The 14,786-nt window shown below is 31.0% G+C and overlaps 1 protein-coding gene across 1 annotated transcript; it reads left to right on the forward strand.

Moving 5' to 3' along the window:
* The first annotated feature begins 11,572 nt into the window (after positions 1–11,572).
* On the forward strand, positions 11,573–14,764 carry LOC114194746 (hydroxyproline O-arabinosyltransferase 1). Its single transcript, XM_028085134.1, has 8 exons — positions 11,573–12,134; positions 12,747–12,814; positions 12,924–13,125; positions 13,211–13,308; positions 13,409–13,478; positions 13,997–14,068; positions 14,198–14,311; positions 14,507–14,764. The coding sequence occupies exons 1-8, from the start codon at positions 11,742–11,744 to the stop codon at positions 14,564–14,566; spliced, it is 1,077 nt and encodes a 358-aa protein (XP_027940935.1). The 5' UTR covers positions 11,573–11,741; the 3' UTR covers positions 14,567–14,764.
* Positions 14,765–14,786: the final 22 nt, after the last annotated feature.

The following is a 14,786-nucleotide window of genomic DNA, read 5'->3' on the forward strand; positions in this document are numbered from 1 at the left end:
TATTATTGTTGCTTTGTTAACAATAACAACAGCAACAAAATTATGGTGAAACACAATAGAAGATAGGTTTTTTAAGAAATGGGAATTTTTTTGGTTTTTGCTTTGGAACACAAAGAGGGATATATGTTGTGGGGGTTTTGATTTTTGAGATCGTGTGGGTATATATGTCGGGAATTGTTTGAGTTCGGAAAGTCCGAAGAATCCGTGGGATGAACGTGTGCCCGATTTTTTTGTGGAAACTTTGTTGTTTTCTTTAGGGTTTTGTTTTTCTTCTTCTTTTTCACTATATTCAGTAAATGGGTGCCAATTTATGCCCTCACGATTTTATTTTTTATTTTTTAAATATGTAAAACTAAAAGATGGGGTGTTGAGTTTCTGTTCAATAATCAATGGGGATGGGATCCTTAAGCTGGTGAAAGATTTGGTTATATCTTAACAGCTCTTTTAGTTTTTGTTTTTCTACTTTGTCATTAACTGTCTCGTAGTATCCTTTGTTGTATCACTCTAACTGTAAGTTTAAATTTAGTTAAAAATCATGTTCATTTTTTTTTCTAAAATATCATCATTATGTTACCTTAGTTTATGTTAATAATTTTTATTCTTCGTAAATAAATAGAATGAAACAAAAAATGTCATTCACGTAATTAAATTACGTAGTTAGGTAGCCTAAAACCAAACATTAGATTCATCATAACTACAACTTGCAAAAGATTTGACCTCGGTACAATTTTTCTAGTTATTCTCTCTCACAAACATTAATAACTTCTTCTATGTAAATATTGCCCCTTTTCTCTCCTCAAACTTTCCCCCCTTTTTCTTCCTTTTTCATTTCAATCAAAATATAAGTATGACAAAAGATTCATTATCTCGTATACTCTTTTTTTTTTTCTCCAAAATCACTTCACATGTTTTGGTAATATTTTGAGAAACAATCAAGAGAATTAAAAAAAGGGTAGTACGATTAAGAAAGAAATAAACATAGTAATTTAAATTAGAAATTAAAAAAATTTACATTTATTTTTACTTGCATAATATAAATTATAAAATAAGTTTAAATTTATTTTTACTAGCATTATATATCCTCCTATTGATTTGACTTATTCTTGGATGTGATTCATTAATGATCTTAGATTAATAATTCCGAGTTATTTACGGTTTACTTGAAAGTATTTTTCAGTAAGAAAATCTAGAAATGAATATAAAAAATTAACTTCTTTATAGATAAAATTTAATTTATTCATAAGCTAATTTCTAGAAAATTTTCAAATTCTTTATTTTTAATTTGAACATAAATTAATTTATATTTACAATTTTGTATACTATAATTTTTCATTTTATAATTTCTCTCATATGATATAATTTGTATCCTATGTCAGAAAAGTTTTGATATAATATATTTCTTAATTAATTTTGGAGCTTTCTTAGTCAAGTAGGTAAACATGATTTTACTTTCCCGTTGTGATTAAGGTTCGACTGACAACGTCACAAATATTTTAATGTTGTAAGTAAGGATCTCAACGGACGAGTAAGGTACCGGTAATGCTTTCCTCATACCTTATTCGTTACATCAATATTTGTCCTGTATCTATACTCATATTAATATCCACGGATATTCAAGGGTACTCACAGGTATTACAAAAAATAAAAATAAATATTTAATAACACATTTTAATCGTAAATGCAAATAAAATACAATACATAACATTCATAAATTTTAAACAAAGTCCAAATAACTCATTTAAATAGTGTTGAATGACAGTTTACAAAGAAATGAAATTTTTTATAACTAATTAATAAAAAAATAACTCATTCAAAATCAATATGTTAATATTTTTATCATGTTTTTTTATTTTATTTTTTAATTTAATTTAGAGTATAGCGGGTTCCTGTATCCACGGATACAAATACTATGATACCCGTATTCATCCTGTTAACAAGTGGGTATTAAAAAAATCTATACCCGTTATCCACGGGTATCCATTTAGAATATTTATTTTCTTCCCGTTACGGATTTTATTCGTGGATACCCGTGAGTACGAATTTTTTTGATATCCCTCGTTGTAAGTAAATAGAATAGAACTACCCTTGTATTAGGAAAATATATATGTTAATTAATCATGCATTACAGAATCTAATCACTTAACAAAATATTTTTAAGTATTTTCTATTTTGTGATGATTTCACTAAAAATTATATGGTTTGTGACGGAAGCACACGTGATTCAGAAATTTCAATGCATGATAGTTTCAAATTATGTTCCTAGGATTGGTTTTTTGTTGTGAAATATGAGAAATTATGTTTCTCTATGGTAATTAAAAATGAAAGACAAGATGAATTCATTGAAATGGAATAGATGAAATCAGTGGTCAATGCAAAGAGGGAAAGAAGTAGAATGGAAGAGACGAAGGTTTCCAACGTCCAAATCACTGTGCATTCTGCGGAAAAATAAGATGTAATTAATAGGTTTCTAAACCTCCCAATACCATATTAAATAAGAATAAGAGAGATAATAAAAAAAAGAATAAATTGATGTTTAAAATTTAGATAGTTTTCGCGTGTTGACACAAAAAAGCTACTAGGACTTTTTTTTTCTTCACAATCTAATGTTGCAGAATCGGAAAAACTTATTTGGTTGTATGTTATTCTACCGATCAAGAGTTGTTGAAGGTTTTACATCACAATCACATATTGCTTATTGATCTGGATTGGGTAGCGTTATGTGTTTTAAATACCCAGACTCTAGTAAAGAGAAAATCGGTCTTCCTTTTCTCCACCAAATCCTTCCTTCCCGCCATCTTCCCTTTTCCCTCTCCGTCTTCCACTAACTCTCATATCACTATCTTATACTTCTTATGTACATCTTCCATCATTTTTGTAACAGAAACGGGATTGGAAACCCTACGGAGCCCTTCTCTTTCTGACTGAACGTTTTTCCTCTTTGAAACCCTTGAGTTGAGTTTTTGGATTCCTGTACTCTCTTTAGTTAAGGGTTTTCCTTTCTCAGAGTTTGTAGTTGTTTAAAGATAAAGAAAGCTAGAACTCCCTCTTTTTCTTTGAAATATATTGTATTTATTTTCATTCTGGAATGTGCTGAGTATGTTTGATTGGTGATTGTATTGAATGGGGATGAATTTCATGTTTGGGTATCTATGGGTTAGAGAAATTTATGGGTGATGTTGAATGCATGTGATTTAAATAAATTTGATGGAAATTGAGACTGTAACGTGGAATTGAACATGTTTCTAACTTACATGGGGCTTAAAATGGGTTTTAGAATTTGACGTTGTCAAATTGTAGGATTCACGTTTCTACATTATGCATACTCGTTGGGCGAGCCAAATATCTTGTTGGGCAAGTTGGGCTTTCCAACTCTGATTCATCTCGCAAAATTTTAAATTTCAGCTTTGTTAACCATCAGATCGAGCTGAAATGTTTACAACAGGTTTTAAACATATGATTCTTTGTTTTTACTGTTGTGATCTTTGTTTGGATGTGTAAAGTGAGAGCAGTTTTTTTTTTTGTAAGGTTCCCGTAGATTAGGTTGTTGACAACTTTGATTTTTATCACTTGTTTAGTGCATAAATTTTTTCATAGATATCCAATCGAATTGATTCTTTTGCATCGAGTTCTTAATTCAATTATCTTTCACTTGAATGTAAAAACATAACTTTTGGATCTTTGTACAAATTGCAATTTTATTTATTTTTTTAAATCCCAACCAATTTGCATATGCATTGTTAAGCTATTGTGTAGTATATTTGGTGATTATGTGAATGCGTGGGGATATGAACTTTTGGAATATAATGATGTACGAAACTGTGATGATGACCTTGCCAATGGATATGTGTATTATACATTGATGATATATTGTAGGAGATTTGTTTAATTGTGAATTGAGAATGATGAATTGATTTTCAAGGGAAAATCCTTTTAAAGTATGTGATGAGAATGGTTTTGAGATAACTTGTGGAATGCTGATGATGAAAGAGTTTCAAGGGAAATTCTGTGTTGGATGGTGTGGTTAGTGTATGCCTTGATATAGGAGATGTCTAGATAAGGAAATATATTCTGAACTCTAATAATCACTCACACTCACTTAGAGTAGAGTGATTATGTGGTGAAAGTGACAAAAAGTCCTAGTCTTGGAAGGTGTTTTGAGCCCGAGACATATTGAGATTAACCTTGTGGTTGGTTGGGTGATAACACATTACGATTAGACTTTGCAGAGTCTAGTAATCAACACAACTGCATATTTTCCTTAAAATTATATATCAAGTGCATAATCTGAATAATCGAGTTAGAGGGTCTTCTGTTGCTTGATGCCTTATGATGTTTGTATCTTTTAATATGTTGATTTATCTATTATATTAATTTTATTTTCACTAGCTTACCTTTTTCTCTTTTTGGTTTGTATTTCTTGTTGTCTTTCTTTCTTTTTTTTGCGATGATCACCAATATTGATGGGAGAAGATGAGGAAGCTATTGTCGATCTTGACCAGGCGGAGGAAGTTAATGTTGTTGCTTAAAGTAGAATGCAAAAGTTTGATATCTGTGTAGAATTCTTTTTGGAGAACTTGTATGTCTTGCTAATCTGCTCAGAGGAGCACTTTTTTCAAACTCGTGATGTATAACTTGGATGATTGTATTGTTATTATCTTATACTTTCTGTCGTTGCTTGTTTATATTATATTATGTGATGTGTTATTTGATAATGTTTCTTATTAAATGGGATGTCACATTATGCTCCATATATTTCTTTATGTGGAAAACATAGAGTTTGTAACTCATTTTTTTATTGTGTTAATGTACGTTTGGACTTAACTACAACAAATTTTTAAATCTTCATATTGAATCTGTGTCTATTATTTAGTTTTTAAAGTATCAAAGCAGTCTTATGCTTAAAGTTGTTTGAGTTATAGTTATTACTATAATGATTTTGATGATTTGGCGTATGAGAAACTACTGTAAATTTCAATATCCCATTGATTTTAGTATGACAACATGCAAAAATAAAGAAGTAGTTAGATTGGTTGGTTCCAAAAAGACATGCATAACATTGTTTCATATTTAATGGTTTCTAAAATATTTTAACATAAATACTAGACATGGTAAAATTTCTACTTTGAAGGAAACTGTTTGGCAGTTTCCATAACCTAATTGGATAATGGTAAACACTCATAGAGCTACCCAAGGTTGTCATACTCTAGCTATGTGTGGTGGTATTTTTAAACAAAGGTGAACATATTAGGTATTTTTTTGCATTCTTGAGTATATATAGTTTTGTTTATGCATAATTTATGGAGATTATCTATGCGTTGCAAAAAGTTTGGACTATGGATTTTACGAGACTTTAACTGGGGTATGATTCATCTTTAGTTTGTCAAGCTTTTTCTACTAAAAAAATAGTGCCTTGAACACTTAAAAGCATAAGGCGTAAATGTTTACATGTTTGCAAATAAATTCATTTTAAAATTTCACATATTTTCGAGAACACTAGTGTAACAAAGGGATATGACTACTACGGTTAATTTCAATGTTATATTACGATTAATCAACCGTAGTATATGCACGCGTAATAAAAAATGATGGTTTATAAGCTACGATTAAAAACCGTAACCTATAGACCTAAAAAAAATTACATAATAGGCTACGATTAGATGAAAAAATCGTAGCCTATTCATAACTATAAGTTATAGTTATTAAAGGAACCGTAGCCTATAGTCATGAATAGGTTACAATTTTTTCATCCAATTGTAGTTTTCTATGGAATTTAAAAAAAAATATTTTAGTAACTTTTACACTTTATTAAACAACATGAAACAAGCACCAGATAAAACAAGATAACATTATTGAACCAGAAACAAGCAACATAGAAATTCAATAAACATAGGTAAAAATTTGCCCAAACGAGCTCAGGTGTTGACATCTACTAACTATTAGCTACAAACTCTAGCGACTAACTACTAGTTCTAGCTACTAGTTACTAACTTTATATCTACTAGCTACTAGCTAGTAGTTACTAGCTCTACCTCTAGCTACTAGCTACTAGTTTTAGCTACTAGCTACTAGTACTAGCTCTTGCTACTAACTATGCACTAGGTTTAGTTACTAACTCTAGCTACTAACTCTAGCTACTAACTCTAACTACTAGCTCTAGCTACTAACTCCTAGCTCTAGCTACTAATTACTAGCTCTAGCTACTAACTACTAGCTCTAGCTACTAGCTACTTGCTACTAGTTACTAGATCTAGCTACTAGCCACTAACTCTATGTTAGGTACTAACTACTAGCTATTAGCTACTAGCTCTAGCTACTACCTATTGGCTTGTAGCTACTGACTATTAGCTACCAGCCACTACCTACTAGCTCTAGCTACTAACTCTAGCTACTGGCTTCTAGCTCTAGCTACTAGCTACTAACTCTAGCTACTAGCTACTAATTACTAGTTGTAACATCCCGGTAGGATATTACTTAAAATAAGAAGAATTAAACAAAGATGAAATGAAAAACCTCATTTATTATTAATCCATTTCCTAAAACGCGGGAAATTTTTTAAACCTTTAAATTTAATATCCACTATAAGTAAACAAAACACTTATAATTCTCTATTACAATTTGAAAGTCCAAAACAGTAATTTAATTACATGAAAATTAAATACAAGTATTTATAAAATTCCCTCGTACTCTGCTCCCTCACTCTACCACTAAGCATCTATTGGCTCACTTGAAACATCATCTGCTCCCGGATAACAAGTTATCCGATCATCGCCACACACAAACAGATAGAGTGAGCTATGCACGTAGATATAAATAAATATGAAATACTCCCACCCGACAATTCATAATAATTCATTCATTTAGAATAAAATTTCCCTTTTTCCCCACTCATAACCATTATGAGTCCATGCATGCACTCTAAATCTTGGGATTTCATGTGCTTCCACAACCCTCCTCGCTCGTGGTCCAACCTACAAGCCTATCCCACTCGTAGTCCTGCTTCACGGACTCCCTCGCCCGTCATCCAAACTCCATGCTCGAACCTGGACACGCATACCCGCCTTTCCTACTACAAACTCCTTCGCTCATAGCATTCCTAAGTTGAGCATGAGATGAACTCCCTCGTTCACTCATCCCAATGAGAGTACCTCTGATGAACTAAACCGTTCATGTTCCGCATGCGATCCACCCATCACGAACTCCTCGCTCGCGACTCAAACCAAGCACATCCAAGATCCTAAGCTTAGGACACCAAGCAAACCAGCTCAAAACAATATACACAAACCTGATTGCTCGCCATACTCTCTTAAGCCATGGGTCTTTGCCCAAGCAGGTCTCATTCATGTCTATCAAAGCCAATTCAATACACCACCACTCAACCAACTCATATTTCATGATAATTATTATAATCTTTTGATTATACTATCACTTACAGGCTCAAATATACTATCAAAATAATAATAAACCAAATAACACACAATTGGCATACATAGGACTTGAACCCAAGTCCTCTCACGCCACTAAGTACTCTCAACCATTTAAGCTAGTACTTTTCCACGTCACACTATTGAACATTTAATGTCATCAAAGTTTCCACCACTCATATTAATTAATTAATTATTTAATTAATTAATTATTTAATTAATTAATTTTCACGGGTCTTACACTAGCTTCTAGCTTTAGCTACTAGCTACTAATTACTAATTACTAGCTTCTAGCTTTAGCTACTTGCTCTAGTTACTAGCATTAGGTACTAGCTATTAGCTCTAGTTACTAGTTATTAGCTACTAGCTACTAGCTACTAGCTATTAGCTCTAACTAGTAGTTACTAACTACTAACTACTGGTTACTAATTCTAGCTACTACCTACTAGCTCTAGCTACTATCTAATAAGTATTAGTTACTAGTTACTAGTTACTAACTCTAGCTAAAACTAATTATTACTAGTTTAGCTACTAGCTACTAGCTCTAACTACTAGCTACTAGGTAATTTGTACTAGGTTTAGTTATTAGTTAGTGGCTTCAGCTACGACCTACTAGCTCTAGTTATTGTCTCTAACTACTAGCTATTAACTCTAGTTACTAGCTCTACGTATAGCTCTACGTATAACTACTAGTACTTAGCTATTAGAATTTAATTTGGAGTGAGATTCTCACTTATTTTGAATTTTATTTTTTTATCTTTCTTTTCTAATTTTATATGTGAATATCATGGAGTTTTATATATTCAATCAGTTGAAAATGTTATTTCTTTTAATAAAATCATGTTTGATATTACTATAACATTTTAACATTTTATCTGGTGCCACGTAATAAAAAAGAAAGAAAATACAAAAAAAACATGTAAGAGGATTAAGATAAAGTTCATTCAAGAAAAAAAAAATATAATCTCAAAAAAATAACAAAATCGTAATTCAGGGAGGCTCAGGTGATTTCTACTTAAATTAAACATAATGTATTATGAAAGCAACAAGAAATTAAATCTATTATCCACACCAATATTAACAAAAGTATCAACACACTTATTTTCTTAGCAAAAAATATGACAAAATGTAAACAAGCTTTGCATGTGTCTTTTAGCGGGTTTTTAGGTTTTAGGAAACAAACTTTGGATTTTCAAACTTATACTAATGCAAAATCACACTCAATCCAAATTGTTTTGAAGATTTTTATTTTAAAAATCTATATAATATAAATGATGACCATCAACTAAACATAAAAGAAGTATCTAATACATTGATAAATAGTAAATTCTCTAACAAACTTTCCTTTATTACCTCTACAGATTCCTCCATTAGCATTATCTCTAGGACAACCTTTAGTAACACAATCAAGATCGACCTTTATCCAGCTAACTTTGAACAAAATCTACTCCACATATCTAACTCTAATACCTTTGGAAATTCTAGTTTCAACATTAAAAAATCTCAAAATACAAAGGTTAGTCATATCGTTAAACTTTCGTTTTCACCGTTGCAAAGTTTACACTTGAAACACATGTTGATGCCTCTGGTCCAAACATCTTTCTCAAATGGTAAGAGAATATGAAGTAATTTCCATAAAATCAAGTATTTAGTGGATGAATAAAATCAAAATCCAGTCTTAATATGTTATAACCATGTTATTAATATCTTAATAAGTTATAACCATGTTATTAATATCTTAATAAGTTATAACCATGTTATTAATATTAGGGTTAAATATCTTTTTGTTCCATTAACTTTCAGTGGATTTTAGAATTAGTCCATTTTGAAATTTTAAACCAATTTAGTCATTCATCTTTCAAAATACATGGATTTCATCATTTTAATCAAATTTTGTTAAGTTTATTTGACATTTCAAGTGCGTTTTATAATAGTATTTGACTTAACATTAAAGGGAAAATGTGTCAAACAATATAAAGAATTCAAATACAATCCTGAAATGCGTACAAAACATCAAATAAACCTAACAAATTTTGATTAAAAGGACTAAATTAACGTATTTCGAAAGATAAAGGACTAAGTTGGTCCAAAGTTTCAAAATAGACTAATTTTAAAATTCACTGAAAGTTAAAGGACAAAAACATATTTAACCCTTAATATTATTCATCCTTAATAATGATTAGTTTAATTAAGTAGTGTATTATGAGATTATACAGATTTTGAGGCATTTTTAGTTCTTTCTCTCATATAGAGTAGTTGTCACTTAATAAGTGAGTTCATGTGTTGTTGAAATGTTTATATACACTTGAGTAATTCAATACTGAATTTGAAATTTGTATTGCCTCAATGAATTATAGTGTGTTCATGTGTTTTTAGGTATTGTATACTTATATTTTGATTGATATACTAAATTATGGTTAGAAGTGCAAAAGTAAGTGTAGATGAGTGTTTTAAGTTGCTCAAACTAGTATCTCAAGTGAGGATGTTGTTGCTTAAGTCAAGCAAGAATGTTGTTGCTTAAGCAACAACATTCACAATTCAAGTGCCATTCTTGTGTTTGTGTAAAATTTAGTAATTTATAATTTATTTATCCATGGTTAGTTGTTTAAAGTTAAATATTGATTGTTTTATTATATATGATGCATGTGGGAGCGTGAGATCACATAATGTAATTGATCTACAATATATTACTCTACAAATGATATTGGAAAAAGTAGTCATAGAAGGTACTAAAAAGTTATTGATTGGTTGTGTAAGTATTAATTTGGGATTTGATAAAATATTTGTGTTATAATGATACACTATATCAAATAGAGAAAATACGAAGATATTTAATATCAAATTAAAGATAAATAACTATCGATATTCAACGAGATATATATCATATCATAAAAATTTATTAGATAAGATTTCTATAAAAGAATGATAGATTATCAAGAAAATCAAATAGTGTGATTCATATTAGTCTTTTTAAGTCTAAATTTAATATTAATCTTCCTAAAAAAAATCCATCATTATATATTTCTTGTGATTTTGGTATAACACAAAAATAAATAATTCTAGAGTTTAAAATTGAAGGATCCAATAAATGTTACACGGTACTTTTATTTTATGTACCTGTAATTTTAGCAATATATGTATTCAAAGAATGTGCCATAAACTTATAATAAATATGCAATGGAGAAAATTATACATATTTTTTAATAAATCTAAGACTACATCGTTATGAATGTTGTAATGAAATATATATATATATATATATATATATATATCTTTTCACAAAATGTTACTTTAAAAAGGAAAATAGCATCAACTCTACTTTCGAGAAAAAAAAATTCATATCAATGAACTTTTCGCATGTACACGTATCATAAATGACATTTATAATGGACGAATTAAAATGTACAGTCTCGAAAAGAATCATTCAGAAAATATAAAAGTATATAATTAATTACCAATTTCAAAAGTTTATTAAAAATATTTAAAATTAATAGTTTATTTTTAGCATTTAAAATAATGATTAATTAAAGTACTGGTAGTATAGGTTGTATACCATAATTCAATCACAACTAACTATACATATTAATTTTAATTAATTATTTGAATTATTATGCTGTTTTTACTGTGTTTTCCCTCTAAATTTTTGCAATAAATTAACAAGTTGTTTTAATTACCCATATTTCTAATTGTCTTATTTCTTATATCTGGAAACAGTTTTGCGACCTGTTAAGAAGTAAAATAAAAAAAAAATATTTGAATATTTCTCAAATGTTTTGTTGGAAAATTTTTAAAAATGATTCTAATTTGAAAAACTCTTAACTACAATCTCGATTATCTAATCCAACATAACCAACTATATCGTATAAATAGAAGTTATATACTTGAATATTGTTGACCTTATTACAAAATTATACCCAAAGTCTAAATTTGAATGCAAAGAAATTAAAGTTTCAGAAAATGTGCCTAATTAATTAATGCAAGTGAAAAAATTGTTAAAAGAGATAGTGACTCTGATGGCGATGGCTGAACATATAAATTCACTTTACCAACAATAGCATAATATAAACAAAATAGACACTAAATATATCTTATTATTATTATTGATGAAAAGGGAACAATAAAAAAAGATAAATAGGAGAAGACTTTTTGGAGTTTCATTTCAATGCATCACAACAACTGGACACAGAACAGAAGAAGTATGACCAAGCCGCCTCTGTTGTCAAATCCAACAACTACTCTCTATTCTCTATAATTCTGAACAAAGATTCTTCCTTTTTGCTTCTTCGTTCTTCGTTTGAAGCAAACCCATCGAATTGGAAAATGGGGTGTGGCAATTTGTTCTTCACAATTCTGATAACTTTCTCAGTGGCTCTCATAACATACAACATCATCATCTCAGCCAATGCCCCTCTCAAGCAGGACTTCCCAGGGCCTTCTCGCCCTTCCATTTCGGTGGATCCTCTCATCAAGATGCCACTTCACAGATCCTCCTCCCAAAAGAAGAGGCTTTTTCACACTGCAGTCACTGCTTCTGATTCTGTCTACAACACGTGGCAGTGCAGAGTGATGTATTTTTGGTACAACAAATTCAAGGATGGACCCCAATCTGGGATGGGTGGCTTCACTCGGATCCTTCACTCTGGGAAGCCTGACCAGTTCATGGATGAGATCCCCACCTTTGTTGCTCAGCCTTTACCTGCTGGGATGGATCAGGTTTTGCTTTGCTTCTTTCACAATTATGCTTTCTGGGTTGTGTTGGGTGTTTTTTGCTGTGTTTCTCTGCTTCAATGTGGATGTAGTTTTTCTGAAGTTGAAAAAAATTGAATTTTTTTATATGGGGGGTTCAATTTCTGAATGATTAATTTGTGGGAACGGTATCACACTGTAAAACGTTTTGAACTGTTTTCCGACAACATGGTGATATGTTGACTTTTGTTTTTTGTAATTTCAAGTGGTTGGGTTGTGTTTCTCTACCAAAAGAACGAACAAAGAACAGGGACGTTTCTAATCCCTTCCCTTAACTAGCTTTTGAGATTGAGTTAGATTCAAACTCAAATTATAAGAAGTTGTCATTGTTGACGAGTCTAAATTCAGAATGTACTCTTTCTGAAATGGGAGAAAATAGCTATTGTATATGTGATCGTATTTGTTCCAGATTTCGATTATGAAATGCTAGTTCCAATCATAAAAGGGTTTGGATAATTGAGGGACTAAAAACATTAATTTAAGTCAACGACTGATACGTGAGGTACATTTTCAGGGATGAAAATCATTAGTTTATTCCTCATTGTTGTGGATTTCTTACACATCTGCACTGTATAACAGGGATACATTGTGCTTAATAGACCATGGGCATTTGTGCAGTGGCTTGAAAAAGCTGATATTAAAGAAGAGTATGAGCTGTTTTTTAACTTTAAATTTCTATATTGAAGACTGCAATAATTTTCTGTATTTCTCTCTCTTGGGAATTTGGTTTTGACTTTTGTTAGCACTGTGTATCAGTTACATATTGATGGCAGAGCCAGATCATATAATTGTGAAACCTATACCCAACTTAGCCACAGATGGGCTAGGAGCTGCGTTCCCTTTCTTCTACATCGAGCCTAAGAAGTATGAAAAAGTGCTAAGGAAGTATTTTCCTGTGGAAAAGGGACCAATAACTGATATTGATCCAATTGGGAATTCACCAGTTATTGTTGGGAAGGTATCTGTCAATTGGTTTTCTGTGATACTAATGAATAGTGTTTGATTTGGTGCCATTTCATGAATTTTGTGTGGATGAATGTTAGGAATTCCTTAAGAAGATTGCTCCCACTTGGATGAATGTTTCCCTGGCAATGAAAAAGGATCCTGAAACTGATAAAGCTTTTGGATGGGTTCTTGAAATGTAATTTTATTGTTTTCCTTCCCTTATTCATGTTATCCTTACTTAAAAACTCACAACAACTTGACCTTTTTTATGTTTTTATTTTCTATGGGTGACTTAGGTATGCTTATGCGGTCGCATCTGCTCTTCACGGTGTTCGTAACATATTACACAAAGACTTCATGATTCAGGTTCAATAAGGTTCTTTCTTTAAGTTTTTTATACGACCAGTATTCATTTGCAAATTATACAAGGATCTTTGATGTCTATCCATTACTTGTAGCTTAGAAAAAAATGATTTATATGTGAGAATGTCCTATCGTGTGACTAGATCCCAAGTAAAACACTCTAGTCTTGTGTAGCCATTTAAATTATCAATGATAAGAGTCTGTCGGGATATATTTTCTAACAATCATGGAAAGACGAAGAAAAATAAAATAAATTGAACCCATTGCTCGCGATAAATTCAATTTAAGCACCTCAATTTCTTCATACGCACTTGAATACCTAAAGAGTTTGGTTTTATTTTGTTTTTTGGAAGATCTTAACACGAGCGATTTATAATTAAAAAGTTCCTGTAAAAAGGTTATTAAAAACTGAAGGTTTTTTTTTTGGTCTATCATTCATTGCTTTATATTAAACGCATAATTCATCGAAAGCTCTCTATCCTCAAAATGGCTAATATTTGTTTGTTTATTATGCGTTTCAGCCTCCATGGGACAAAGAAATTGGCAAGACATACATAATTCATTATACATATGGTTGTGACTATACCATGAAGGTACTGTGATGGGATTGAGTTTAAAGGAAAATATTTATAAATCAATGATCAATCTAGGAAAAATACATCTTAATTTCTATTTAATTGCTTACAGTTGTCGCTCAATGTGTGTGATGTTAAATATTTTAGGGTGAGCTGACGTATGGAAAGATCGGAGAGTGGAGATTTGATAAAAGATCGTTTGATAAAGTTGCCCCTCCGAAAAATCTGACATTGCCGCCCCCCGGTGTTCCAGAAAGTGTGGTATGTAATTTCACCTCTCCATGGTTTTACCTAGTTTCATATTTTTTGTTCGCGGTGGCTTTCTTTTGTTTGTTATTCCGGTTGTACCTTACATGAAACATTTTATTTCAGACTTTTTGAAAAGTTTTCTTTTCTAGACTTTTGATGTTGACGATTATCCGGAGAACTTTAACATTCAGCTATAAACCTTAACAGGTGACTCTGGTAAAAATGGTGAACGAAGCTACCGCAAGTATTCCAAATTGGTGGTCGTAGGCGCTACAGGTGGTTACAAATTACAATCGTTCGAGAGAATACACTGTAAACGCCTGGGCTTATGTATTTATTTAATTCTTCGAACATGGTTGTGGCTGTGCGACAAGCCTGGGAAATTGTAACGTGTGCTTTAACAAAATGATTGCGTTCAGCTGCTGCCAAACTATTTGTTTTCTATGGAAACTTTCTTCACCTTAATTTCATTAATCCTGAAGGCGTC

The sequence above is a fragment of the Vigna unguiculata genome, chromosome 8 (genome assembly GCF_004118075.2).
Source record: "Vigna unguiculata cultivar IT97K-499-35 chromosome 8, ASM411807v1, whole genome shotgun sequence".
In the NCBI taxonomy this organism is placed as follows: Eukaryota; Viridiplantae; Streptophyta; class Magnoliopsida; order Fabales; family Fabaceae; genus Vigna; species Vigna unguiculata.

Coding starts and splice junctions, on each gene's coding strand:
- LOC114194746 (XM_028085134.1), top strand. CDS start 11,742: ATGGGGTGTGGCAATTTGTTCTTCACAATTCTGATAACTTTCTCAGTG. Junction 13,479..13,996: donor ACAAAGACTTCATGATTCAG/GTTCAATAAGGT, acceptor TATGCGTTTCAG/CCTCCATGGGACAAAGAAAT. Junction 14,069..14,197: donor GTTGTGACTATACCATGAAG/GTACTGTGATGG, acceptor TAAATATTTTAG/GGTGAGCTGACGTATGGAAA.